A 27537-nucleotide genomic window follows, 5' to 3' on the forward strand; every position below is an offset into this window, starting at 1 on the left:
GACATTAGCGGAATATCAACAAAGCTTTGCGCACATTTGTAATGTAAACACAGTTAGCTGGCTGACATAAACGATTAACTTGACATCACTGCATATGCTCTGCTGAAAAGTTGAACCACTATCATGTCTTTTTAAATCCTTCCTCATGGACTTCATATCCTTTCTGCTTTGTCTGAATCCGGATCATATATTGGAAGACGTGGATGTATCAGCCAGACACTAAGTGTTTGACAAGTTAAAACCACCTTGTGGCTTACAAAATCCTGGTTCATTTATCTTCATTGATTGCCTTAGCAGCTTGAACCAACATTCCAGATTGATTTTGTGTTATTTTCCCAGCTGTGAGGTGAGAATCCTTGTTATCTTTTTAACATTTCTCAGCAATTCTTTTCATTTGTGTTGTTTAAATGGGTAAAAGTGTTCATGATTACCAAAGACTGAAATGTTTATGCTTCACTATGAACATCTGTTTGGTGGATTGACCTCATTTGCTCCACTCTGGCCAGTTTAGTGCTCACTTTTTCTCCTGCTATCTTTCTGTTAAGGTGGTAGTGTCAGATAAACGTCAAACCAGTTCAGATCCCTTATCCCTCCGGGTGCTCCAGTGAGAGGAAAAGCAGACCTCTTAAGTGACACAGTAGGGCTTCAACAGCGACTCTTTCTGTTATAAATAAACAAGAGAGGGCTGGAAAAGCCGGAGCGGCGCGGCCCCTCTGAGCCGTCGCAGGTCTCAGCACCTCGGCCGTCAGCTGTCGTCTGGGGGTTACTGGAATCGCCCCCCCTCAGTCCCTTCCTCACAGTTCTGTTACCAGAAACTCACACACTGACACTATTTACAGACCAAATTACTCGTACAGTGTTTATGCTTGCTGGGACATTTAGTTCAGGTTGGGAAAAATCTAGTCTTCTATATGTCTACTACAAAAACACAAAATCTTACCGAGTATTTTTTGTCTAGTTTCAAGTGCAAATATCTTAGTACGCCTGAAATAAGGCAAAACTAACTTAAAAGAAGCTTTTCAGTAAGATATAAAAGCTTTTCTTTAAGTCAGTAATTCCTTAATATTTATGAAAAAAGTCCTATTTATAAGTGAAGTAGTCTGACAGTGGGACCAGTACAAAGTAATTATTAACTTAAAACAAACTCCGATTTCTTGCTGAAAACTTACTTGTATATTAGTTTTGTCTGATTTCAGGTGTACAAAGATATTTCCATTAGAAACTAGATTAAAAATACTTCGTAAGATTTTGTGTTTTAGCAGTGTGGCCTTTCACTGTGGCTTTTGCTGTACATTTATTTATTAGAATATTTATTCACAAGAAGAACCTCTCAGTTAGCTCCCAGGCACAATAAGTTGGAAACAGAATAGCTTCATTCTGTTCCTAAAGATGTCTGAAAACCATGTTTCTGAATGGCTCTTAATTCCATGCATTCCTTAATACCTGCCTGTGTAAATAGGGGGGCTTACCGTTTCTCCAGTGGAAGACGGTGACTGGTAGTCTAAGTGTTGAGTCCCACTAGGGCCCAGTTGAGGTAATAAAAGAAAAGTTGGTGTTTCTGTGGCTGTCAGTTGGCCTCCACTCTTAGAGACGTTTGGGCAGAATGTGGTCATGCTTCAAGATGTATTAAACAATGGCTTCTAAAGGAGCTGGTAGAACAAAGTACTTTTGCTGATCTGGTATTTTAATTACACCAGATATGCTTTCATTTGATGGTTGCGACTTTATGATAACTTGTGTTATTCCTTTGACCATTTGGGTTTCTTTGAGCTGGAAACTTGCCATACTAGATACCATTACGCTGAGATTCGGGCTCAGGTGTCTTGTTTCACAGCCGGCTTACGATCCCTGCTTGCTGTCTGGTCACTGTGCCGCCAGCTTATGACCCTTGGCCTGAAATACATTACAGTGACTCAACCATGGTTTGCAAATTATTGGCCTAATTTGTCTGACATATTTCAATGTTTTTATTTTTACTAAAATGAATTGTCCAATGAAAGTTTATAGGTGAAATAACTTGAGATGGACACAGAGGCTAAGCTCTAGGGCCTTTCTTATCCTTTTTCACATCACCTCAATGTATTTTATTAAAGTTTGCAGCACTCCAGGGTTTTGGTAAATAAAAATCTTAAAAGTATGGCATTCATTTGTATTTAGTATCCCCGAGTCACCTTTTGCTAGAATTACAACTGCAACTTTTTTGGTGCATCTTCCTACCTGCTCCTCACATGCAGATAAATAAATCTTGGCACATTCTTTTTCTGGACTGTGAGAGAAAGCCGGAGTACCTGCAGAGAACCCATGCATGTACAGGGGAAAAGACAGATTCGAACCCAGGACCTTCTTGCAATAAAGCAGTAGTGCTGCACAGAATTCAATAAGTAAAAAACTGAAGTTTCTTAATAATTCTCGCCCTGATGACTGCTGGAGATAGGCACCAGCCCCCCCTTGCAAGGACAAATGTGTGAAATAATGGATGGATGGATATTTTTCTTTGTGTTAACACTTGGTCAACAGAATATGAAAAAGGGACATCTGCATTTTATCTCTTTAAAATGTAGTCTATACTTGTCCTTTCCTACAGATGAGTATAGGTGCACTATAACCACAAGTCTGCACAGGCCAGATGCTTATTTTGACAGGGCTGAGTGTTGGTGTAAAGAGGGAAGCGTGTGTAAGAGCTTGTGTATCAGATGCTAACTAGCTGCAGGCACTATTTGTTTGCCACATACCTCACATAAACTAAAGGGGCAGACAGCAAATCGCGAAGGAGAGGCAGACTCAATTTTTCATGTGGTTCAAGCTTTTCCACTGGCTGAAGTGGCGTTGAGATTTGTTGTTTTAGCTTAATAGACTTCTTGGCTTAAGAAAATAATAATAAAAATAAAAAAATCAAGCAATATTTTAATTGAAAGAATCAAGTCATAGCCTACTTTTGGAAAAGTACTGGGCTGTTGAATGTATTTTTGTTGGTTATATATTATTTGACTACGGCAGATAATTAATTATTGGTGTGCATCAAGCTCACAAAACTGCAAATGGATAGATAAAACAAATAAAGCAAGGACATGCGCTGAAATAACATTACTGGTTTCTGCAATTATTTGTTTTTTTGAAATTAAAGATTCGCAGATCACAAATAACATTTTAAAGAGTATGTAAAAAAGGTAAAATAAATCAGTTAAGCTTTGACTTTTCTGCACCCAAGAGCTTTAACTTAGTAATTTCTCATGACAAAAAAAAAAAAACATTGAAAATCTTCAAGTTTTGGGTTTTCAAAAATAGAGTAAACTTTTCGGTGGAAAATTATTCTATTCAGGTTTAACCAGTCTAAGTTTAAGAGAGCAGTCAGATCAGAACAAAGACAGAATTATATGGAGTTGACATTTTAAATGTCATTTTCCATATTATATTAAGAATTACTGTCCAAAAACATGTGTTGGTTAACTTTTTGTTGTAGAACTCTGAATGAACAGCATGTCTTTATAAAGATTATTTTTTCTTGCAATACCTTCTTACACCTCTAGTTTTTCCGGGTTCATTTTTGATCCGTCTTAATGATACTGAAATTTTCTTACTCTCAGTCCTCTTCCTGACTACAGCCCATGTGAGGTGTGAGCTGCTAAGTTATGGTGTGTTTACTGATCAGACAAGGCTTGGATTTTTGAGCTTTGGCCAGACACTGGTCAGAATTTAACCCTTATATTGTTCAGTTCTAGTCTCCTGATGTTTGGTGCTTTTCTACTTTGGGGAATGTGTTCTAATAAAATTTGATCCAACTAAACAAAGTGTGATCTGTTTTTTAAACCGGACAGTGTAATTTAAACACTGCCTGGTTTAAATAATGTTATTTAAACTCTTAGAGCTTCAAAGAATGCTGATTTGTATTTGTTCACGTAACGACAAGGTTCACTTAATTTAGGTAACTTGAAAAGAAGCTTCACACCTCATTCAGTGCTTCTTCCTAGTAGAAAGCCAAACTCATTGTAAAATGCCTGGTATGGCTGCTGTGTGGGATAATAAATGTCCTGGGGGAAGATGGCCAGGCAGGCACTTGAAGCATGCGTTAAAAAATGTGGATTTTTCCTTCACTTTTGGCTCCACTCTTCTGGCCCAGTCTTCCAGAAAATAGTGAGTTTGTTTGTTGCACCCACAGATTTAGCCATGGAACACTTTCAGAAGACAATTGCAGATGATGTCAAACAGCGTTTGTCTTCCATGCCCAGTCATTTTGGATTACAGTTTTTGTAGACATGCCAAAGAGCAGCAGAGAGCAAATGGGCCCTCGCTCATCGAGCGCTTTCTCAAGCCGAGGCTCACGCATCAAAAGTGGCAGTTTGTCAGTTCAAAAACCACTCCAAGAGATTTTTTCCACACATATTCCTATTTTGCCTGTTACCAAAGTGTTGTGTCTACCTGGATTTGACTAAGCTTTTTTCTGCTTTTATTACTCAAAAAGTAAAGCATACGCAGAAATACAATGCACAAGACTTTATTATGTTGATTAGGACCATAAAGCATTATAGTAATTGTGTAAGTATTGTTTTAAAGGTCAGCATAATATACCCAAATCATCATCCACTTTATTCAGCACAACTAATACTAGATTTGCCTTCAAAATAGACCCAGTCCCTCAAGGAACAGATTTAACATATCAACACTTAAAGGTTTTGTTGTTGTTGCAGGTTTGTCAGCTAATCATCTATCTGCTGTTCTCCACAACCCAGAGGCGCGGTGAACAAAGTCAGGTCTGGAGACAGACCTGGAGGTTACGTTGTTAGCAGTTAAAAATCATAAGCTGGGTTTACGTCGAGCTTGGGCCTCTAATTAGGGTTAGTCAAATTGTATCGTGCTTGGACATAATGTCTATTGGCTCGGGTCAGGTCGGATTTTCTAGTCCTGATTTCTAGGTTGTGCTTATTTACCAATTTTCAGTTGGTACTAAAGGGCCCAAGTGTGCAAAGACAATGTCCTACAATACCATTACCCCTTTGCCACCAGCCTAAACTGGTAAGGGTGGATCCATGTTTTCATGGTGTAATCAACTAATTCTGTGCCTTTCATCTGAATACTGCAACACACCAGGCAACATTTCTTCAGTATGTGTTTGTTTGATGAAAATGTTTCAGTTGTAGCTTTAGTCTCCTCTGCCTTCCCAGCTGTGGTCTTCTGCTGCTGCATTCCATCTGTTTCAAGGTTTGGGTGAAGAGATGCTATGTGGCATACATTGCACATGTTATTTCAGCTACTGTTTTCCTTTTGTCATCTTTAGCCCTTTTGCTAGTTCTCAGACATCACCAACACATTTTCAATTACACTAATGCGGCTCACTGGGTAGTTCCATTTTTTCCAACCTACCTCTGTAAGAGGGCAGATTGAGAGACGTTCTTTGTGTGTACCTAATACAGCAACCAGTGAGAGTTTATGCCATATCCCACTGTTTTGAAAAATACCTTTAAATCTACATGTATACAGATAATTTAATGTGATTCCTATGTTGTAGTGGACACGATTTACTGCGTTACAGTTAATCCTCATAAACTTTTATCTCAGCAGAACGTAGTTTAGGGATTTTGCAGGCCCAACAGTGCCTGGCAGTGTTTAGAGGGAGGAGGATGTGGGCTTTTTTCTTTAGTATGTGCCTGTATTTAAAGAAAATGTATCAAACTTTCATTCACATATTGCTTAATGCAGTTTGCATTCCATTCCTGTTTAGCACACCATACTTCTTTCAGTTCAAGCACATATTGTTGATCTCTAAGAGGTAGAGCACAGTATAGTAATGTGGTTAGAGAAGGATGGAGAGGCAAGATTTATGTTTATGTATATACAAGGTTATTTTTACTCGCATTCAAGGACAATCCCTTGGACTTGCATCAGGTGCTTGCAAAGGGAAATATAATCTTTTTCATCATCCTGTGTAGATGCCCATCATATTCTCCTGGTGGGTCATGCGAGTTTCTGTTCCTGTTATTGCCATCATGCTCTCACAAGAGAGCATTGTGTGTGAAAATCCAAGAAGTTGAGCTGAGTCCAGTTTCTCTGCTTGTGTGACACATCGCCTCTGCCTCCAAGATGTTTCTCACAGATTGTCCTTGCAGCTGTATCAGAGGGTTTATGAGCAGAGTGGGCGATATGAAGGCCCCTGAAGGATTCTTCTCACGCCTCCTCCAATAGGCATTCAATGTCTCCAAAATTTTGCCAGGTTGGGATTGTCTATGTGTGACTTAAAAACGTGGAACTAAAATCCTCTTATGCATTTTATGTGTTTCATTTCTACAATGCTGACAGAATTATAAAATGCTCACTCCAAGCATTAGTGGGAACAGCTTTTCCAATATTTCTGCTTTACTAGTTGGTAAACACAAAGAATTCACACAACACCAACTCTTGCAAATTTCTTAATCTGAAAATACTGGACATTCTCTCTGAGATGCCTATAAACTCCTAATTTAATAGTTCATACACCATGATCAGTATTCATTAGAAGTGAAATAGTGGAAACCATGTTGGCATTTCTGTAGAAGCTTACATTAATGGTCTTCCTTCTTTCCGCTCTCAGGGTGCAATCAATTAGCACCAAGGAAAATGAATGGTTCTCCTGGACTGGCTGGAGAACCAGTCCAGGAGAACACCATGCCAAGGTATTTTAGTTTCCCAAGCTGCATTGTCTTTAGAATTAAATATGCTCTACAATAAAAACCATAAATAGGTGCTTCCATGAATACTGAAAAGCAAATAGCCCAATCTCCATATTATATAGACAAACCGATTGCTTCAGATTCCCGGATAAAGGTATTTTTGCTTCGTATATATTTTTTTCTACTGATAGAGTCCCAACCCACAACTAAAAAGACTAGGAGAGTCTTGGCCAAGTTATTTCAGACCAACCAAACTACTATTTTCCCTATCATGACTCTACTCTTCATGTAGAGTCACATCCACTATTTTGAAAAAGATCAGTGGAAATTCAGCTTTATTCAAGTTTGTGTCAAATGTCACTTGCAGTGAAATAGAACTTGTTTCACTTATCCTGCAAGGCATGTAGGGTGAGTTGTGACCAACCTTTTTCCTATGTAACCATTTGAATGTCTAACTGTCGGAATGTGGTAGTCGTGTTTGTTCTTGTGCATGCAATTCTTTAAAAGTATACTCCAGGTTAGCTGGAGATAAGTTGTTGGTAGAGCTAGAGGCTGGTGACCTGCAGGTGGGGTTGAGTTCAAACAGTTACTGAGGGCTCTTTATATTGATGGACAGATAATTTTAACACCACAGGCGTGACTCGCCCCCACAAGACTTGGAGTAAAGGTCAAACTTGTATCTGAACTTGAGTGCAGTTCCAAAGTAAGCAAAAACAGTGTCTTATGCTCTCCAACTCTCTTTTATTTGAGATCAAACTGATATTAGCTGTCTTAATGTGTTAGCTTAATACTGACTCTCCAATCAATGTAGGTTTGTGAAGGTTAGTGCCCAGATGGCATCCAGCATGTCCAGATCATACCTCATCCTAAGGGAGCGGGAAGCAGGAGATCATCACGCCAATGCTTGTCTGGTCGGCACAACTGAAAAGAATTTGGCTAGTCAGCAGTTTCCTTTTGCGAAAGGCCCGGGAGTGTTGTTGTACGGGTGTTCACTCAGGGGAGAGAGGATTTGGGGGGTAGGTTTAGTTATTTATTAGCTGGAGCTATTGAAACGGCAAAACTTGCATGACAGAGTATGGTGGAAATAGGAACTGGCAGGCCATGCCGACTGGAAATGCTTGGGGTGGCATTCTGCCAGTCGTGTCTAAGCTTATGGGCAGAATATGGGCAGCCTGGGTGCTGAGATGGTGAGAGCACAGTTAAACTCATGCTGTGTTTCAGGCAGTCAACTTTATCAAGATGGTCAGATTTGAGAGAGGCTGGCCAAGCTTTGTGCCTCCTCATTGACTGTTGAAGGCGTTTGTCGATTAAACCACGGGAAGATGGGGGTTTTTCCTCATTGTTTTTGTATTTTTATGGGTTTGTATGTAATTGCTTTAGAAACAATAAAGTGAGAGAAATCACTGTGTGTGTGTTGAGACTTCATTCACTAGCTAGCTAAATGTCCTGTGGACATTGCACATCCCACATCTCATTCACAGCACTGGTCTTCTTTAGAAAAAAAGGTGCTAAGCTAAAATATGGCACTGAGATTTGGAAAAAAAAACAAAAAAAAAACAAACTATTGTTTAATATTTACATTCCTGTCATATTCAAGATAAAGGAATTTGTTTTGACCTAGTTTTAGTATTAAGTTAGGTGAAGGAATGTCTCCCAAGATGTTTGTCTTCCTTTAAGGCAGAGGTTCCCAAACTGTGGGGGGCGCCCCCTAGGGGGGGCCGTTGTGCCATTGCAGGGTGGGCGCGGGAAGCCGAAAATATTTTGGAAACCACTGGGGGGGCCCAGGACAAAAAGTTTGGGAACCACTGCTTTAAGGAAAGATGCTGTATTGGGGGCTCACCTCCACTCAAATAGACATTAGACATTCAGCTGCTGGTTTATTCTAGTCTAAAATGTGATAGAAATATCTTTTATTGTCTCACAGTGGGGAAATTCAGGAATACAATCAATATGTGATGACGATGCAACTTGTAGTTACCAAATATGTTAATATACAGTGTTAATTTATTTCTGTTTTGGGTTGGTTCTATGACAAAGTAGTTTCTTTGATTTTTATTTAATAGGAACTGAAAGTTCTGATTTTTTTTTTCTTGTTCCTTGTTTTTGGACTGTCCTGTTAAATCCCAAAATACTATGTAAAAGTTTATCACAAAAGCTATAAAGGCTAATATATAGAAGTACTTCTGCATGATAATGTATACAATTAGTTAATAAATATTGCTGCTATTGTGTAAACTGATACTGTGGTGACTGTGAATATACTTTATACATTATGGGAGGCATAAAGTATCCAGCACAGTATCCAGCAGTCCTGCTATGTCCCACTGGATACTGTGCAGTAGGAATAAATCGTTTCAAACATAAACATGATTTTTGTCACCATAACTAAACAACACAGAATCATAGTTGCATACTTATTGGTCCCCTATTCATCTTCATTTATGTTTGGTGTTTTGAGTAAAATGAGTAATCAGTAAAGTTATTAGTTTGTATGAAATGATAAATGAGATTAATTTGGTCAGTGAACATGTTCTCACACTTTTATAGTTTTTGCCACTGGCTCTTTAACAACTGAAATGTAATGGTAATCAATTTTTGAAGATGAATCTAATATGTTTCCGCTGCTGCTCAAGGTGACATAATGCTTCAGCTGTACACCCTTCATGAGTCCAGAATACTGATGCAGTTGTAAAGAACTGGGCTTGGTATGCTGGATATTCTCACTTGCCCTGGGGGCGTGGAGTTTAAAGCATATTAAGATTTGTGTCATTTGGGCCTCTACTGCAGCTGCTTGTTCTGGCTTTCTGTCTGCTCATATGTGGGCCGTCGTAATCAGCTGTTGACATCTGTTGCAAGAGTCCACATTGAGATGGGAAAGTTGGATAACATGTTGGAGTTTCTCCAGCGAGCAAGCTCGGATAATATTTTATTTGCATGCAAAGCCTTGAGGGCGATTTCAAGTGATAATAGATGGAAAAGTAAACATGTCACAATGCCCGTTTTCCTGTCTCTGCTTTTGTTTTCCCTCCACCCATCTAGACCCCATGCATACAACTGGGTGTAGCCTTTCTCTGTGGAAACTTCAATCCCAGTAAGTCAAATCTCCTTGTTTGTCCCAGGTGAGTCAGGCCTCCAAGGTGTGGGGAGAGGTTCCGCTTCCAGAAGATTTGGAGTCAGAAAAAGATGTCCGGGTATCTCCGAGTTTACTGGATGACGATGAGGACTTTGCAGCTGATGAAGCTTCAGGAGGTGGGCTTGCTAACGTTAAGGGGAAGGGTAACCGCAAACCACTGCAACAGCTGCCCTTAATTCAGTGGAGTCATGTTTTCATTATGTCGTTCTTACTTAACTCATCCCATATTTGAAAAAAAGGAAATGTTGCTTAAGGAATTATAACGAAACATTTTAAGATTTTAGCTTTTTTTTTTTTTTTAAAGAATATAGCTCTCCTGTGAAATGACACATATATATGAAGAAAATGTGTGTTTTCCTGTCATTTGTTTAACTGCTGATCTCATCCTTACATCTCTGTTCTTTCCTCCCTAGACCGGCCCAGTGGGGAGGAGGATGGCAGCACTCCAGAGCCTGACATCACAAGTAAGCATCCAGAAAATCTGATAGATATGTTAAAGATTACGTTTCTGAGTGATAGATCAGTCAACCTTTTAACACTCCAGCATCTGTGATTTTGATTTTTGCAATTTGTGTGTGTGTGTGTATGTGTGTTTGCCTGAGTGCTGAATGATGAAACCTTCTCTTCCTGCTGCACCTTCTCCTCCCTCGTCGCCAGTTTGCCAGAGTCTGGTCATAACACGGGACTCAGGCTTTGTCTCTGAGACATAAACACCCACTCTTCTCTTTTATCTTTTTAACTCGTGCCAAAGGTGACTGCAAAATAAAAAAACATAAAAGCCAGACGAACAAAGACCACTCCATCAGAGCCCCTCTGTTTTTCCAACTTGTTCTCTCCTTTGCCACTTTTGTATGTCGGCTTGAAAAGTGCTTATATGTGGGAAGGCATCACATAATAGCATCCACTCTCACCAAAAACCTATTTTTTTTAAATAACAGGCTTGATGGTTGTCATCCTTCATTATTTTCCCACTTCTGTGCTGCTTGTGCTCACAGTTTTGGACTCTGAACAACTTAATGACTCAAACACAGACTGAAGCAGATACTTCATCATGGATAGATTTTCATGTCATGCTTTGTAAGTTAGAGGCGAGAATCAAATGTGGCTTACAGATTAAACACTTTGTGGAATACAATGAGCCCCAAGTGACTGTGCTACACTGGACTGTAATTACAGAACACACCAGAGAGAGCCATGGAGAGTTGGTTAACGAGCTGCGTTTTTGAGTTTATTGTGTGGATGTGCTAGCTCCTGCTTTTAGCTAACCATCCAGTCAGATACAGGTGGTATAGTGGGATATTTAGCTTCTCTCAACATTTGAACGTCAGTAATTAGAAGTGTACCGATCCATTATTAATGTCTGTATCGGTCCTGATACTGAAAATAATTCTAGACTGGGTATCAGTGACAATGTGCCCAACCCATAAGAGCAGATCTATATTGTCTGTTGAAAAAACAAAAAGCTTTAAGTCAATTCAGCACTTTTTTTCTGTATCGGCTCAGTATTGGCCAATGCCAAACCTCAGATATCTGTTGTGGTATTGGAAGTGAAAAAAAGTGGATCAGTCCATCCCTATCAGTAACATTTTATCAAATAAATTGTTCATTGTGTGTTCTGAATATGAGGAAGATTGATTTTAGTTTGAATCCCTCTTTATGGCTTAGATTCTCATTTTAAAGTTAATAAGCGGAGTACTTTTTGTTTTGTTTTCTCTGTTCTGTGGGCTTTTAAGTTGTTTTTGGTTACAATTAATGACATATTTTAAAGGTTTAATTGAAGCTTATTTTTAATGGACGTTCTTCAAGCAAAGATCAAAAAAGCAAACATAAGCTGAGCACCTGATGGCACTGCTTAGGGAACCATCACTTATCAATAACTGATTGAGCCACATTACCCAGCATACTTTGAGAACTATTTATTATGCTCTATGATACTGAATTGTATTAAAAAACGTCACTTTAATGTTCACTGTGCCATAAAAGAGGTCCTTTGTCGACAAAAGCCAGAGTCCTTGACAAAAGTCATATCCATTTCTCTGATTGGCAGCTATCAATCTGAAATAAAGTCCTAAGATTTTACAGCAGTAATACTTCCTTTAGGAGGAAATTGAAATCATATAGACCATATTCTGCAAATATTACAAAACTATGACTCCAAACTTAAGAGTTACAGATGCTGATCTGAGCCAACCTGCAATCCTGATCTCATCTAAGTGGAAAAGCGTGAGATTTTATAAAGCCAGAAAATGCCTCAACACTGACTCAGTTGCAGGGAAAATAAGTCAAGATACACCTTAGATTCTTTACTGTAGTATCTGTAAAGCCAGAATGGAAATAAGTCACCATGGAGGAATGGATAAATATCAGGAAATGGAGATCTGTCTCCAGTGTAAAATATTAGTTTCATACATCTGCAAGAAATTAAGCTCTTCACAGCAAAGGAGTTTGTGGTTTTTGAGAAACGCATTATAATTTTTCTCTTTATTAAAGAAAAAGACCTTGCTATATCAGACATCCTGCTTTTTTTTGTTGGCACTTCAAGCTTTAGACGCTGATTACGTGATGGTGGTAAGATTTGTTTTGTTAGCGGCACTGGAAGCTGACATCAGAGTCACGGCACATAGCATCATGTGCTTCGTCTCTTAGAAATAGCTCTGCCATGAGGCCTCGCATGAAGCTGAGCAGTTTAAAGAGCTGCAGGAAATTTTAGCCTGGCTGACATTAATGAGAAGGGTGCTGACAGGATGTGATTGTGACAGATGAGAATAGTAAGGTGCAGGTTGTTTTTAGTCCCTCAGTAGGAAAGAAAACATAAACAGAAACCGAAGGAGACCTGTCTTGTAAACGGAGCTTTTTAGTTATTTTCAACCTCAGGCAACTCACTTTGAGAAGTGTTTATCTGCTAATCTCAGATTAACAGTGTGTAAAATATGAACCCAGTTGTTGTCAGTTTCTTCACATTTATTGTTTTCATAGAAATTTCTGTCCATGTGTAGCTCAAAATGCTTAAAAAGAGCAGCCGAAATGTTCTTATCTGAAGGGTGGCTTTCAGGCCTGCATTCTGGTCAGTGTGATCACTGCTCCATGATTGGAAGAGGCAGAATAATTCCATATATAGATCTGGGCTGCACAGTCCTGGGAAGGAAATTTAGCTTCCGGTGCTGAATGTGGAATAATTTGCTGAGTGGCTCTGTCCTGTGAGTTGTCCACTCTGCCCACCCAAGCCTCCGCCTTCCTTCCCTTTTCAGTGCTATAAAATAGGAGACACAGTTGCCACATTTGCCCTCATTATGCTGAGTTTCCTGTTTTGTGACTGTTTGATGGGGGTTAAGGCATGTCCATTTCCCCTTTGTCTTTCCAAATCAATGTGAAACATCTGGGATTTTAACTTGTCAAAATGAGACTATTTTAAAGCATTCTTTGTCCATTGTTGCTATTAGTCCAACATAATAACAGTCTGCAGTGTCCTCCAGAAACATAAAAGTAGTGTCTTATATCTTCCTAACCTTTCATCCTGACCTCCAATCCCTGAGAACCCAACAAGATTTCTTGAATACAGATCAGACCCCCTTCATCCGTGAGAGCCTTCTCTTGTTCCACAGACTCTCTGAAGGACTTTCCCAGTGCACTAATAATGTTGACCATTATTGTTGGAAATTTAAGACACAAAGGTTACCATGTCCGTTCATTGAATGGACATGGGAACTGTGGGATCTAATTTAATTATTTCTTAAAACAACACACTGGAAATGAATGCAGAGCTAATGCATAGACATGTTTCAAAATTTGAGTTAGCGTTTTTGCTGTCATTACAACTATATAGTCACAGAAAAACACGTGTTGCATCCATTGATTCATAATCAGTGGAACCATGGACTAGCAGAACAAGTCAGCGTTGGGCTGGAGGCGGGGCTGAAGACCGGGCCCTTCATACCCAAATAATAAAGCTCATGATAATATAACTTTACAACATCGACATGCCTGCAACAGCAGGACTTACAAGCTTCACCACCAGAGAGCGACTATGTCATTCTGACATCCATCAAACAGACATGAAGTATAACAAACCAAGAGAACAACAGAAACATCAGGTTATGTGGTCACTAGTGATGAAACAACACAAATTCAAAGCAGCTCAGCACCACAAATAGCATCGGATCATTTTGACACTTTATCAATTTCAACTCAGAGCCTGGAGCAGCTAGCAACTGCTGAAGCTAGTTTTATTGTTGAACCATTGTTGAATTAGTTTTTATTGTTTTTGTTAATTTAAAAAAAGTCAATAAACTAACTTTAGTTAGTTGTTTTCAGCTAACTAAAGAAGCTGAAGGCCCAGTCATCAAATAGTTTAGTAGTGGATTCTTCCTGACAAAAAGCAGCCAAAGTTTGGATTGTTCCATTATCTTTTGAAGAGAAATGTCACATTACGTAGTTGTCACTTTGACCAGGCCACCTACTTGGCTTGGCTGCTAGTAGAGCCAAGAGAGGGATGTGTGACACAGAGGCATTACCTTTCTGAGTGAGAGATTCAGGCTGGCTCTCGGGCAGCAGAGGGACGAATGGGGGCAGCTGCAGTTATTTTGGAGAGGTCTTTGTTGTTGTTCTGCCTCAAGGTGGCTTCAATTTTATTTCAAATGCCTTCAGTCTCTACTGCAGACTAAGCAGACATAATGAAGCAGACCAAACAGAGTTTCTGAAGGACGAATTAGTGTTGCATCACATCCAGTCTTCACAAACAGCTGATTGTACGCATGGGTATGTACAGTTTATTCCAGCTGAATGGTCTTAGTCGCCGATTTGAGTGCCAAGACTCAATCCAGATCCAGGATCCTCCTCTCTGTTGTGCCAACAACAAATGAGTTGCCTTGGAGTGGTTCAGTGTGCCACTCCTCATGAGGAAAAATATGTTTGGGGATCTGCTGCAGCTTTAAAGCTCCTAGCTTCCAGCTTTTATGTATTTATGCCTCTCCCACGTTATGATTTACACCACAGTACAAACTAACGCATGAAAACAGAGCACAGATTACAGTTTATGGCTAGAATTTATCGCGGTTGAGTGGATTGTGCTCTTGTTTATCCCAAATTTTCAAGTTTATTTGGACAAAGCTTCACAGTTGATCAGTAGCTTCCTGTTTAAACTCAAGGGAGTATCCATATCGAATAAAGCCTCCCATGAGAGTTTTAGGCGCTTTAAGGGATTGGCTACATTTTTCTTAGTAGTCTGTGAAGTTATTATAAGTAATTAGGCTTGCAGTCATCAAATACTTAGAAGTTTTAGCTGTGAATTACCTTTCTTCCTTTAGGAACTGAGTTTGTAGAAAAGTGAAGAAATTCTCAGAGTGGTTACCTGGTAGTCAGACGACATCACCTGCTTTCATTGATTGTAACTAATTTAAAACTAATTTAGCTAGTTTAATTTAGTAGTCACGTTCCCCAGAAAAATCTGTGAATACATAACCACAAAAAGATGAGTGTCCACCATATGAAATGTGTTAGTGGACATGTTTAGTTTTTAAATACCTAAAATAGTTATATTGATATTGCCTTGACTAGTCAGCATCACAAGGGTTAGCCAACCAGAACGAGCCCAACTCAGGAATGATATCGATTGCAGATCCAAGCTCAGCCTTCCAAGAATAATCTAACCCAAGCATTTTGACAGGGACACGTCAAAATTCAGGAACACATTGGGTGAGAAACCCACAGAAAACCCCTCAACTATAGTTTTCTCAAAGTTTACACAATTAAAATTCTCTAATGTAGTGCTATGTCACTCAGATATGAACAATTTGAGTATTAAGTAGTTTTAAAGTTATAAATCAGTCGTAATGGGTAACAGAAAAAAAGAAACAGATTTATCCTTTTAAAACATTTCTGTTAGGGAAAAAAGCAGTTTATCCTACTTCACTGATTTGTTTCACTCATAAATGGTGTCCCAATGAACACATAAATCAGTTAATAAAGCTGGTATGCCTTGTCTGGCTGTCACTAATTCTCAGATTTGCAAAAGACCACATTGCATAAGCAGACTTTAAAGTACAAACGGGTCATTAGCTCTAATTAGATTCGACCTCTGTTCTTGAGGCTTAGATCTTTTGAAGAAACCATTCTTTCTGTCATATTTTTCTTAGATGGTCTGCAGATGTAAAGTGTGTGGCATTTAGTATCTTTGGTCTAACAGCCTTATCTAACAGCACAGGACTGGTGAGGTACAGTCAGTCTATAGTAATAATATATTTTTCTCAACTCACTTCCAGATATGTCAGTAATGAGCTTCAGAAGCCATATGGTTTCCTGCATGTGCAGTTGTGAAACAGCTGGATCCAACAGCAAATGAGCTGTTGTTTACTGACGTCTGTTGAAGTTTATGGAGTGGACTGCTAGACTCCGGATTGGAGCATAAGCATCTGTCTCTACCGTGTCCCATTCTCATCTTTTCTGAAGTTTTAGTTTGAATAAATCATGAAACCGCAAACATCCTTGTCGATGCGTCATAACATCGTCCTTTGTGCAAGTCATCTGACTTTCAGAACCCATCCATGTTTCAGAACAACTCAAATCCATTTCAGGCGACATTATAGGCTCGCTCAATCATCCGAGTGGAAGAACCAGTGAGTCACCACAAAACAAAGAGGGATCATTGTTGATTGTCCCAATGCAAAGAAATTTGTTGGTGCTCAGTTCTTCCATCTGAACAGGAAAACAGGAAGTGCCTTGTCCTTGTGTGGCGGCACCATCTCAAGGTGGATGTTTGTGTCAAGTGGCAAAGATGTTTGAAGTGGTCTACATGTTTGTTGAGTCAGACCAGTGATGTCTTCCAACCTTTTCTCTTACTTCCTGGTGCGCTCCAGACAGACATTTGGCCTATACAAGCCATTGTTCCTTTAAGCATGGCTATCTTTAACATGTGGGTGGTGGTGATTGCTGGGAGTGTGTCGTTTTCCCGTCTTGCCATTTGTGTTTATCTATTTTGGCAATACAACTTCAAATTCTTTATCTGATTGTCACTTTCTGTTTTCTCTTTTTGTTTCCCTCTCCTGAAACTTAAACTTTATAACCCCTCTGCAACCGCCTGGCTAACTTTGACCACTCCTGTCTCTGCTTTGCTTTGCTCTTTCCAACTTTTACCCCCTGCCGACTGTCTTACCCCCCTCCACCAATTCCCTACCCTAGCTATTGACCAACTGTTGGAGTCTTGGTATCTGGGACACATACAGAGCCCAAATGAGGAGCAGTACAGTAAGTCTTCCACCATTTCTGTCCGTCTTTTTTGTCTCTGGCAAACTCTACCAGTCACCTGCTCCACACTGTTACGCTCACATTTACAAACACATTCAGAGACGTTTGTATGAAAGCGCGGGCATGTTGAGTTCTGTTTCCAGCTTTTCTGTTTTGCCAAGTGCTTTTCTCTCCCAGTGATTCCTAATGCCAGTGGAAAAATGATGGGTTATGTTCCATAGAGCAACACGGAGCTCATCACGCTCGAGTGACAACACTTTCAATCCCAGCTGCAAAAGATGTTTTGGCAACTTGCAAAAAAATGCACTCCTCTCTTTAATTAGAAAAGTGCTATGAACTATTTCTTTCTTGTCCCAGTGTGATGAACCAGCTGTTACTCTGTGCTTTAAAAATGTGCAAATTTTATGCTCAGTGGTGGTTTTGCTTCCAATTGTGATTCTGTGCTGTGGGAGAGTGCAAAATCAGAATTCATCTCCAAAAGTCTCCCAAAGGGCATGAAGGAGAGTTGGAGACAGTTTTTTGGCTGTGGTCCAGGGTGAGGGTTAGTTAATAGTAGGGTTTTTTTCTGCAGGAACTGAGCTAAGACAGAGCCAGCTGGCAAATTAATATATAAGATGCACAGACTATGACTGACTTTATGACTTTCGGTTTTAGTGAAGTTTTTGACTGATTCCCTTTGAGAACTGTAATATATCAAGAAATATGAGCTGCATTCAGAATGTTTTATTTTTGCCTTCCATTCATGTGGCTCTGTAATTATTTCTATTAAGAACTAAGGTGATATCACAACACGTATGAAAAACCTTCACTAAAACTTTCTTTCTGTTTGTCCTGGGCTTGTTTTTAATATCCATTCCTCAATTAGATTTTGGAGTCAAAAGGCAAAACTCTGGCAAATTTAGATGAATATTTAAATGTTATTTCTGGTTAGACTGATTTTTTTAACAAGTAAGCTAGTAAAGCAGTAAACCCTTTCTGCAGGATAGGGTGGGATCATTCAGTTGTGGCTTTTTGCAAATCATTTGCAGCCTGTAATTAAAATGGTAAGCTAACCATTAATATAAGTTTGTGTAAATTCCAAGCTTATTCCCATTTATGCCCTCCAATTTTTTTCCCTATACATTTGCATAAATTTGTGTCTAGAAAGTGGACATTTACCTAAAATCTTCCATCCCTTTGCAATCCTACTTCTTACTTAGAAGTTTAATTTAGATACTTAAAATTAAGCTTTTTGCTTTCTCTTTAAATGGTCTTACTGTTGCTGTGGGTTCTACTGTTGGGGTTAAAGGTCAAGCCCCGTGTGGTTGAGCTTTAAAGGCCAAACTCGGCTTGCTGCTCAATCATTTCTTTGTCTTCTGCGTTGGCCTCTATGTGTTAAAAGGGGGCCCTTTTCACAATGCTTCCATAGTTCTACTGAACAACTTTAATAGCTGAATCAGATTCTGAATTAAAAGTGCGGAATGCTTCTTTTTCAGACTTATTTTCGCCCCTTTCTCTCTTGTTCCCACTCGTCATGTCTGCAAATTGACAGTTTCATCACCTTTTAATGGTGGCGGGGCTCAACAGGGGGATTTATCTGCTAAAAACAGAGGGATGCACAGAAGAGAATGGGTCTTGGAATAAAAGCACCGCTCATTAGCCGCGGGGCACATCCTGGCGCTCCAATCAAAGGAACCCAATCACGCTCACCAGTCTGTGGCGGTAGGCTCAGAGAGAGTGGGAGCTATGAACCGCTGTTGACCGGGCAGCAAGTACCCACCCAAGTGATTAGATTATATGCGGGTCAAATAAAATGCTTTCATGACTAACTTTGATGTTGCTCGTCTTTCAGGACAACAATCAGGATGAACTATTGTACTATAAATCTGAAAGTTGCAGCCTGAGGTGCAACCATTCGAGGCTGTGCTAACACTCACATCTCTGTTGATACATGTTCACCTCGGTGTGTTTTCATAGGCAATGCACCGTTTACATTGCCATAAATGAGGCTTTTCTTCTCCTGGAATGAGGTGTCTTGAGGAGGTAATGCTGTTTTGGAAGAAAGAAAGGGCCTAGTAATGTTTAGTGACCACACAGTGTGCCTCTGTGGCACACAATCTTTTTAATTAAAACACTCTCCCTAGATGTGCTACATGGTTATTTTCAGTTGGATCTTCAAATATATGTATTAAATTAGTGATTTTTATATGAAAGGTCTGATGCGTGCCTCAGCTGTAATTAGAAGATTCAGTAAACAGCTGTCACGCAAGCATATTGGATGTCTTCTCATTATTTTTCCAAACAATTTAGTAGGAAAAGGATCTTTATTTCAAATGTGACATTTGCATTTGGGTGTCATCCAAGGAGCTCTCAGTGGATGCTAAATGAGCCATTTGAACGCTTAACAAAACAAAACAAATCAACAACCCAAACACTAGGAGTAACCTAATTATCATTTTTCATTCAGTGGTGTAAAAAAAAAGATGGAAAACAATAGAGCTCTTTGGTCAATGACAATAGAAGCCTTTTATTGAAATAACTTGCTAAATAACTATTTCCAGTCGGTAGATAAACATTTTTTTCACATTGTTAATGATGCACTGATCAGTGATTAGCAGGGATAAAAATTTGGCCCTGACTTGTGGTCTATAGGTCAAAATTCATCATTTAGTTAATCAAAACTGATGTTATTATTTCTTTTGTTTAATCACAAATTATTCACAAGAAAGTAGCAAAGAAATACAGAGGTTGAACAAACTCTGTCTTACTTAGAATCAAAAGGATCAGGACAAATATTTGATGCAATTTGGTTAACTATTATATATACCAATTAAGCTCATAGTCCATGTTTTTGGGCAATGAGAGGAAGACGGAGTACCCGGAGAGAATCACACATGCATGAGGAGAACGTGCCAACGATGTACAGAAAGGCCAGGATTTGTACCCACAGCCTTCTTGCTAAGGCAACAACGCTGCCAGCTGGGTCAACATGTAACCCAACATTTTTCCGTTCAATTAAAAATAAACGTTTATTCAAATTCAAGTTTATTTATTAGAAGCCAAAATTTTGAATCAGTTTCAGACCTAAAAGAATACTCAAAATGGATATTGAACACAGAAACCTTATTGGTGCATTTCAATTTATTATATAGTGAAATTATGAGATACAAATTGCAAATACATAAATGTCTTTCTTACGTTTTCCTATGAAGCAGCCAGACTTTACTGTAATCTTTTAAAGTGGTCCTGTAGTTAGCCCTTCATACTTTGAAGTCTTTTTGGTATCTACTTGGAGGGATACTGTTTTTCTTTAAATTCTCCCTAGTACCTTAACTTTTCAAGTTCATGTTTCATGTTCATTTTTTAAAATAGGCACTGGACTCAACGGATGAAGCAGCATTTCAATCTTTACACACTTGCTTTGTATGGAGGTGTCTTAAACATACCAGTTTTCATACACTTTCTACACAAAATAACAATGTTTCCGAGACATAAACAGCCTTTGTATACATGTTGGGTAATTTCCAAAGTCCATGAAATTCCTTGGCACATCTCAGTATGGTGTGCTGTGACCTTTTATGAACATAAATGGATTATTGGGCAAGTGGAAAACAAAAGGAGGTGTAGCATGCCTGAAAAGTATGTGCAGTGAGTAAAAAGGATAAACAAAGAAAAAGCTAGCAACTGATTGACTTGAGGATTTACTCATCCTTCAATTGATGTACTATTTATCTGGCAAGATGTTGGCTCAATTCTCACTAGGAAATCCCACCGTTGATGCAAAAATAATCTTTAATGTCAGCCAAACTGTTTTACCCTCAGCATTTCTACATGGCATCAAAAGTAGAAGCAAACATGTTTCAGTGTCTTTAAAAAGAAAGTGCAAAACACATTTTAAAAAGCTTGGCTTTTGTTTGGACTCGAGTGATTAATATGACAGAGTTATGATTCATAATCACATATACTGGAATGTTTTTTCTTGTTGTGAATATAGAATCAAATAAAAAATAAATATTGCTTTAATTAATTTGTCCATAACTTTATGTAAAATTGAAATCACTAAATACATAGAAAATAAAATCTTACACTAAGTGGTGCTTGTTAGAAATCTCTTGGATTTTATTTATTGACTAGTAGTCTTTATACTAATGTCTTTATACTATTATGGCGTTTGTTGAAACTCTTTGTGCGCATGACATCGGAAAGGAAAGAATACCCACACACCACAAGAGAGACTCACTTTAAAAATCTCAGCACAAAATCACAAAATGGCCCAAGTAGCAGAATTCCTTTGTTGCTAAGCAACGTAATGATTTCTGTTTGAATTCTGAGCAAGTCGCACATCCAGCTGCCATGCCTTGTTTGCCAGGAAAATATCATATAGTCTGCATCATATCTTTGTTTCTCCAGGCTCAATTATCATATGCAGACCAACTTTGATTAGCTTCCTGGATGATGTGAAATGTCACATTTTAGAACATTATCACCAACTACTCTAAGGAGGAAACTCCTTAGATTTTGCTCTTGGTATTATTTTCCCAGACAAAGTCCCATGAACTAATAATAACAACAGGTGGGCAACTAGAACTAGGAACAAAAAAATTGTTCTGAATATCCAAAATACAAGTACTGGATCATTGTTATCCCCCCCAAATAAAACAGCACATTTTCAATATAAGTGGTCTTTATAAACCTTGAATAAAGCTGTTATATGTCTAATTAAAAAAGGTAAATAAAAGAGTTACTACTTTAAAGACAAAATATAAACAAGCAAGTGCTGTAACTCTTACGAATAGACACCCCAATAAATTGTGTCAGATAATGTTTGAAGCCTATAAAAAGTCATAAAAGTGCATTGATGGTCAGAGGAAACTGACTGGAACAGAACTGTGCAGAAGTAATAAATCATCTGTAAACCATATGAATAAGGAGGGTTACTTGGCGTTTCATGACATCCGGTGGGAGCGTGTCAAGAACAATAATATTCACAATCTGAAAAGAACAGATGCAGATGAAAGAACTGGAGGTTTAGAGAGATCTATATGTGGCCTTGCTCAGATTTTGCAGCGATGCTTACATGCCATGTAGCATAGATGTTAGATTAAAGAAATGCAATAGTATGCCTGTAGGTGATAAAATGTCTACTTAGTGGGCACCAAACAGAACTAATTCATAAAGTCCCCTAAACAAAGATAAACTCCATTATTTGCTGGCATCCATGGTTTCCAGACCTGTTAATGAATATGGTGCTGTTTATGCATGGTTGCTCTTAATGTCCACACAGCTTATTTCTTTTTCTGACTCAGCAGACTCCTTCTCAACATTTAAATCCTTGCCTTTGGCTTGACAAGTTGCATCTCACTCCAAGAAGCAGCACAAATATTGCCCCTCTCACTAATCTTCCCGCTTTCGGTCTGAATTCAGAGGCTGGACGGCCGGTCCAAACAAAATGTTGGCAGCAGACTAAAAATGGGGCACCCCGTGAGCCACTGGCTATTTTAAGTTTCACAGACATGGCCTGTGACATTGGAATTATAATAGTACCGCTGACATTTCAGCTTATAATGAGCAACACATAAAATGCATCAATGTACGTTATAGAAGAGATCTGTAGGCTTGCCTGAAAGGAGAGTAATTAGCTGAAGACTGTGATGAAAAGATCATCGGGTCAACACAACTTTGGAAACAGTTAATCCTTTAAAATGCCAGGCTACATTAATTTGTTTCTCATGGGGTCATAAAAGCCAGCTACAACAGCTTGTTTTCCATTGAATTTAGAGAAACTTTGACCTTTTCACACTTTATCGTGTTAGAACTGCAAACTTAAGTGTAGTTCCTTGGAAAAAGATGTGTATCTCTATATTTTCTAGAAGTAAAAAGCTGAAAACTGACACCCCTAACTAAATTGCACATTTATGTTCTACTTTTTTCTGTCATATAAATACCCAATGTATACAGGAATCTTTTGTTGTAATTAGGGTTGAACAATAAATTAGTAATATATATTGCAATAGACCAGATGGAATATTAAACAATTTCACCAAAATCCAGAATTGCACAGCATTCTTGGAGATTTAGATAGAGGAAAGGGTTTGCCGCTCAATCTCTCACAGCCGTCTAAGCTGAGTGGCATCAACCATAACTCACTCACTCTTTGGTTATCTAGCAACTCACTCACTCTTTGGTTACCTAGCAAGAACTGTATATTGTTCAGCCCAAAATACTAAAAGGTGTAACTGGTATTACTGGTATTACTCTTGCTATCCATGAAATTGATAAGAATGACTTTTTGATTCAGTTAATTTAAATCCATGTTGTCCTCCCTTAATATGAGGGCTAGGAAACACAAAGATTACTGTAATTAGTTAAGAAAAAGAAGCTTTTGTCTTTTTGGTAGCTCAAACAACAGTTGTTGTGTGTAAAGGTTCACCTATCCGAAGCTAAAACTGACTTCTAAAACATCTCTAGAGCAGTTGGAACAATCTGAATTTTAATCCTCAAAAACCTACCATTCTATGCTGCTTAAAACACAGGTCATCACAGCTATCTGCAGCCCATATTAGAGTTTAGAGTGCTTTAACCTACACCGGCTGACCTATATGTTCAATGACCCAGTCGTTCCAGCTAATAAAAAACCACTGAGAGGAATGGATATAATCCCTGCTGCATTCCCCTCCAATGCTCTCTCACCTTCCTGCCTCATATGTTTGACTTGGTTGATGTGGAGGGAATGCTGAAGCCCTCTTCCAGAGTCATTCACAGAGGATTTACTTCTTCCTCACTGCCGCTCGCACAGCAGTGATATCGACTTGGAAGTCCGACTCAACAACCGCCAAAGTTGCTGCAGGCCTGATTTTATTGATCATATTTTTGTCAGATTTCTGCTACGATTTATGAGTGTTGACAGTTTGTCTCCTTCTGCACAATAGAAATCAGAATTTACCTAAGATCCTCTCTTACTATGCTGTGTGTGTTCACTGTATAGGCACATACTGTACATATAGAAGTAGATGCCATAATTTGGGGCTTTCTAAAATATTCAGCCAAAGGGAAATAAATGTCAAACATTATGACATCACTTGATTATAATGTGTAAGCTAGTAGTGAGTCTATGGTCCTGGTTTGTTACCGGGGTTTGATTTTCTCCTCCCCTCTTTCCTTCTCCAGTTTATTACCGAGCTCTTGTCAACTTCACCAACTCCGTGGTTTATGGCCCTGAACTGGAAGACATCTTCTCTCCAGAGTATAAAGAGATTTCTGAAGCAGTGATGGACACGGTACGTCTTGCGACCACTTGAGAAATCCGTGCTTGATATGTCAGAACCTGCTGATTTAAATATTTGTGAGTTGGTTGCTTTAAGCATTCTCTTTTCCCTCGACAGCTGGAGTCTGAGTACAACAAGATTCCAGGTGTCCAGACGGTTAATGTGGTCCTCATAAAGTAAGAGCACAAACCTTCTGAATCAACCCTGCTGACAACCAAAGTATATATCCTGCTACTGCTGCAGGATATATACTTTTTGCTGCTACCTGTTTGGGTTATTCTGGCCTGGCCACTTTCTTTGTTTTTGCCATAAAGGTTGGCCATATTCAATAAAATTTCAACAGTTTTGGAGGAAATGTTAAATTAAGACCCTGAAGGTATTCCCTCTCTTGCCATAAAGCATGTAGCTTCATCAGAACTGTCTTACTCTCTGCAGAAAAATGATAAGAGAGGATGGAGTTGATATCTTTGTGGAACTTGACGTGGGCTCTGAATACAACAGCAATGAAGAACAGATCCGCACCGTCCTCTACAACGTAGTGAAGGAAGGAGCTATTGCTTCCTACGTCACATCAGTCCAGGGGTTTCAGTTCAGGCAGCTTGGGAAAGGTAAGAACAATAATACCTCCATGTTTTAGCAACTTAAGGCCTACCGGGACAATAGGCAGTTCCTTCAATGTTTGCCTTTTTTCTAGTAGAAACTCTGCCTTCAGTGGACCCTATAGCAGTGCCAGGTTTGTACAGTACCATGCCTGCTGCATGGTGAGGAGGCTGATTGTGCTGTAGAAACTGTAGAATGACTATAGTACATTTATTCTGCTGATATTTTATGATGCCCATTACTTCGACATGTACATGCGGTCTGGAGAATGTTTTGCATGGAAGCACCAACGTAGAGTTTTGGCTGCGATCCCTGAGGTCCAGTAGTGCACAGAGAACATAAAGGACCTTTGCATGGCATGAGTTTGATGAAAAGATGCTTCTGTTCTCTGCAACTTGAGGCGGCATTCGATACCTGCTAGTTCCACTGGCCAGGAGAACAAGCATGACACCTGATAGGATTTTTACTGGACATGTTAATTGCTGAATGGGTGGATTTCCTGTAGAGCTGTTTTCACACATGAACACTGAAGACTGTCCAGAAGATACATAAAAACATTAATAATTAAATTTAAGGCCAATTTAATGTCATATTCAATAAATTACAATGTGCATTCCGATGAGATTTGTTTGTCAGATTAAAAGTACCTTTTTTTGAAATAACTGCCTGTAAGCTGGTATTAAACATAAAGACAAGCCAGTATTTCTGGAATAAAAGTGTTTTTCTTTTTTATTAACTCTAAGCATAAAATCCTATTTGTTTTGCCAATGAAATAAATAAACTTTTCAATAATCAGATTGTACTTCAGATATACCACAAATGTTTTTCATTCACATCCAATTCAATCAGATCCAGTTCCAGCTACATTCAGATTGATTATAATTATACAATATTTCAATGAAACTCAGTTAATCACGCAATGCCAATTGGTACAAAACGGTTATCTAAGAAAGCTCTGCTGATTGCAATGACTTATTGACTGCAATAATTCCTAATTCAAAGCAAGTGTTTGGTCACAGTAGGAAGGAATAACTCCCTTTTAGTAGGATGGAGCTTCCGTGTGGATCTTTTAAAGGAGAGATGGGATATAAACAGAATCACCCAGCCAGGCATACTCTCCATGGGAAAGAAAAAGAAAAGAAGAACAGAGTTGACTGCAGCAGATGCATAAACAGCTTTATCTAGGAGTGAAACTCAGTCAAAAACACTTTCTATGAGTAGGAAAAGCCTCTTTCACAAGGAATTTTGATTTAATATTCACTTCAACTCAGCAAGAACTGTTTTAGATTTTTTAACCTGTTTAAAATTTTCACGTTTAAAACTCTTAACAGGTGTTCTCGTGTGAAAATGGCTTATATGTGTCTTATCTGGCTTATCAAAGCTTTTGGGGTTACCCAGGAAAGTCTATCTTATCTTGTCTTTCTCTCATAGCCTGTCCTGCATAGTTTGTCTGTTGTCCAATCCTGCCTTTTCATGTTGACCAGTTTTATCCGCTTTTGTCAGATTTAATATTTTAAGTCTGTATGCGCTCTTGTTTACCTTTCGTGGTTTGCTTGTATGTCTGGTTTTACTTGATTTTTGATCATAAATTGTATATGACTTTTTTTATATTTCCAGTCTACTTTTGAGTACTTATCAACTCGTCTGTCTTTTTTTTTTGTCTGTGCATCAGACCTTTCCAGTACGACCACTTAGAATGGAAATGATTTATTTTTTATCGACGCCATGTATGGGTTGCTTCATATAGTCAGTCAATGTGTTATATGTGCTTAAATGTGACACTAGAATAGCCTGTTGGCTCTTTGCTCTGCATGTTTTGATCCTTGTTTGTATTGCCCTTTTGCATTTGTCATAGTAACGCCCGTTAAAAGGCCTTGCATGGCTGACGAGTACAGGTGTAGCGATGGAACATGCATCCTGATGGACTACGTATGTGACAACAGACCCGACTGCACAGACTTGAGTGATGAAACCAATTGTGGTGAGCGCTTTCGAATGACTGGTTGAGCTTTGTGTTATGGCTGTCTGATGTGCCACACCTTCATTGACTTACATGTAACTTTATATCACACCTGTATTCATTTACAAAGTTTAATTAAAAATGTGTTCCTAGATATGATCCGCCCTGTGGTCACCACAACCCCTGCTGCTATCACTCCTACTCGTGTTTCTGGACTATTGGACCCCCAGCCTCCCATCCCACCTCTTCGGTGCAAAGCAGATCAAGCTAGATGCCAGAGTGGAGAATGTATTTCTCGAATTTTTATTTGTGATGGAGAACGGGACTGCCAAGATGGTAGTGATGAACTGAGATGTGGTAAGTCAGATTTCTTCATAGATTTAAATTTTTGAAAACTATTCAGGTTTAGATTCGCCTTTGCCCTTTCATAACCCCATGACTTCCTCATCTTCTACCACATTGCACTTGCTTGTAATTTCCTCCAAACCCATTGGAGGTGGGTTTGGAGGAACCCAAACCCACCTCCAGGGTAAGGACATGTGTGGTACACATGTCCTTACCCTACTCCTACCCTTACTATAAATGGTTTATTACTATTGCCAATAAAAACTTCTACATTTGAAAATTTTATGTTTTTATTCTGAATAGTTATCTACATTTGTTGTATTATAAATATAACTCATAGGTGCTACCTGATAGATACAGGTAGATATTTGGTTT

The 27537-nt window shown here is 38.9% G+C and overlaps 1 protein-coding gene across 19 annotated transcripts in view; it reads left to right on the top strand.

The window, feature by feature from the left end:
• Positions 1-27537, top strand: part of hspg2 (heparan sulfate proteoglycan 2) — a 119899-nt gene that overhangs the window by 27006 nt on the left and 65356 nt on the right. For 14 of the 19 annotated variants that reach the window (XM_016664635.1, XM_016664629.1, XM_016664631.1 and 11 more), the window contains exons 2-10: positions 9761-9890; positions 10188-10238; positions 16948-17013; positions 24160-24269; positions 24375-24433; positions 24693-24865; positions 24952-24990; positions 26713-26838; positions 26971-27174. In XM_016664635.1, coding sequence (XP_016520121.1) covers positions 9761-9890; positions 10188-10238; positions 16948-17013; positions 24160-24269; positions 24375-24433; positions 24693-24865; positions 24952-24990; positions 26713-26838; positions 26971-27174 — 958 coding nt within the window. The remainder of the gene's footprint in view (positions 1-9760; positions 9891-10187; positions 10239-16947; positions 17014-24159; positions 24270-24374; positions 24434-24692; positions 24866-24951; positions 24991-26712; positions 26839-26970; positions 27175-27537) is intronic. The other 5 variants (XM_016664630.1, XM_016664632.1, XM_016664641.1 and 2 more) reach the window with 5 other exon arrangements.

Source organism: Poecilia formosa, unplaced genomic scaffold, assembly GCF_000485575.1.
Source record: "Poecilia formosa unplaced genomic scaffold, Poecilia_formosa-5.1.2 Scaffold501, whole genome shotgun sequence".
NCBI classification, from domain to species: domain Eukaryota; kingdom Metazoa; phylum Chordata; class Actinopteri; order Cyprinodontiformes; family Poeciliidae; genus Poecilia; species Poecilia formosa.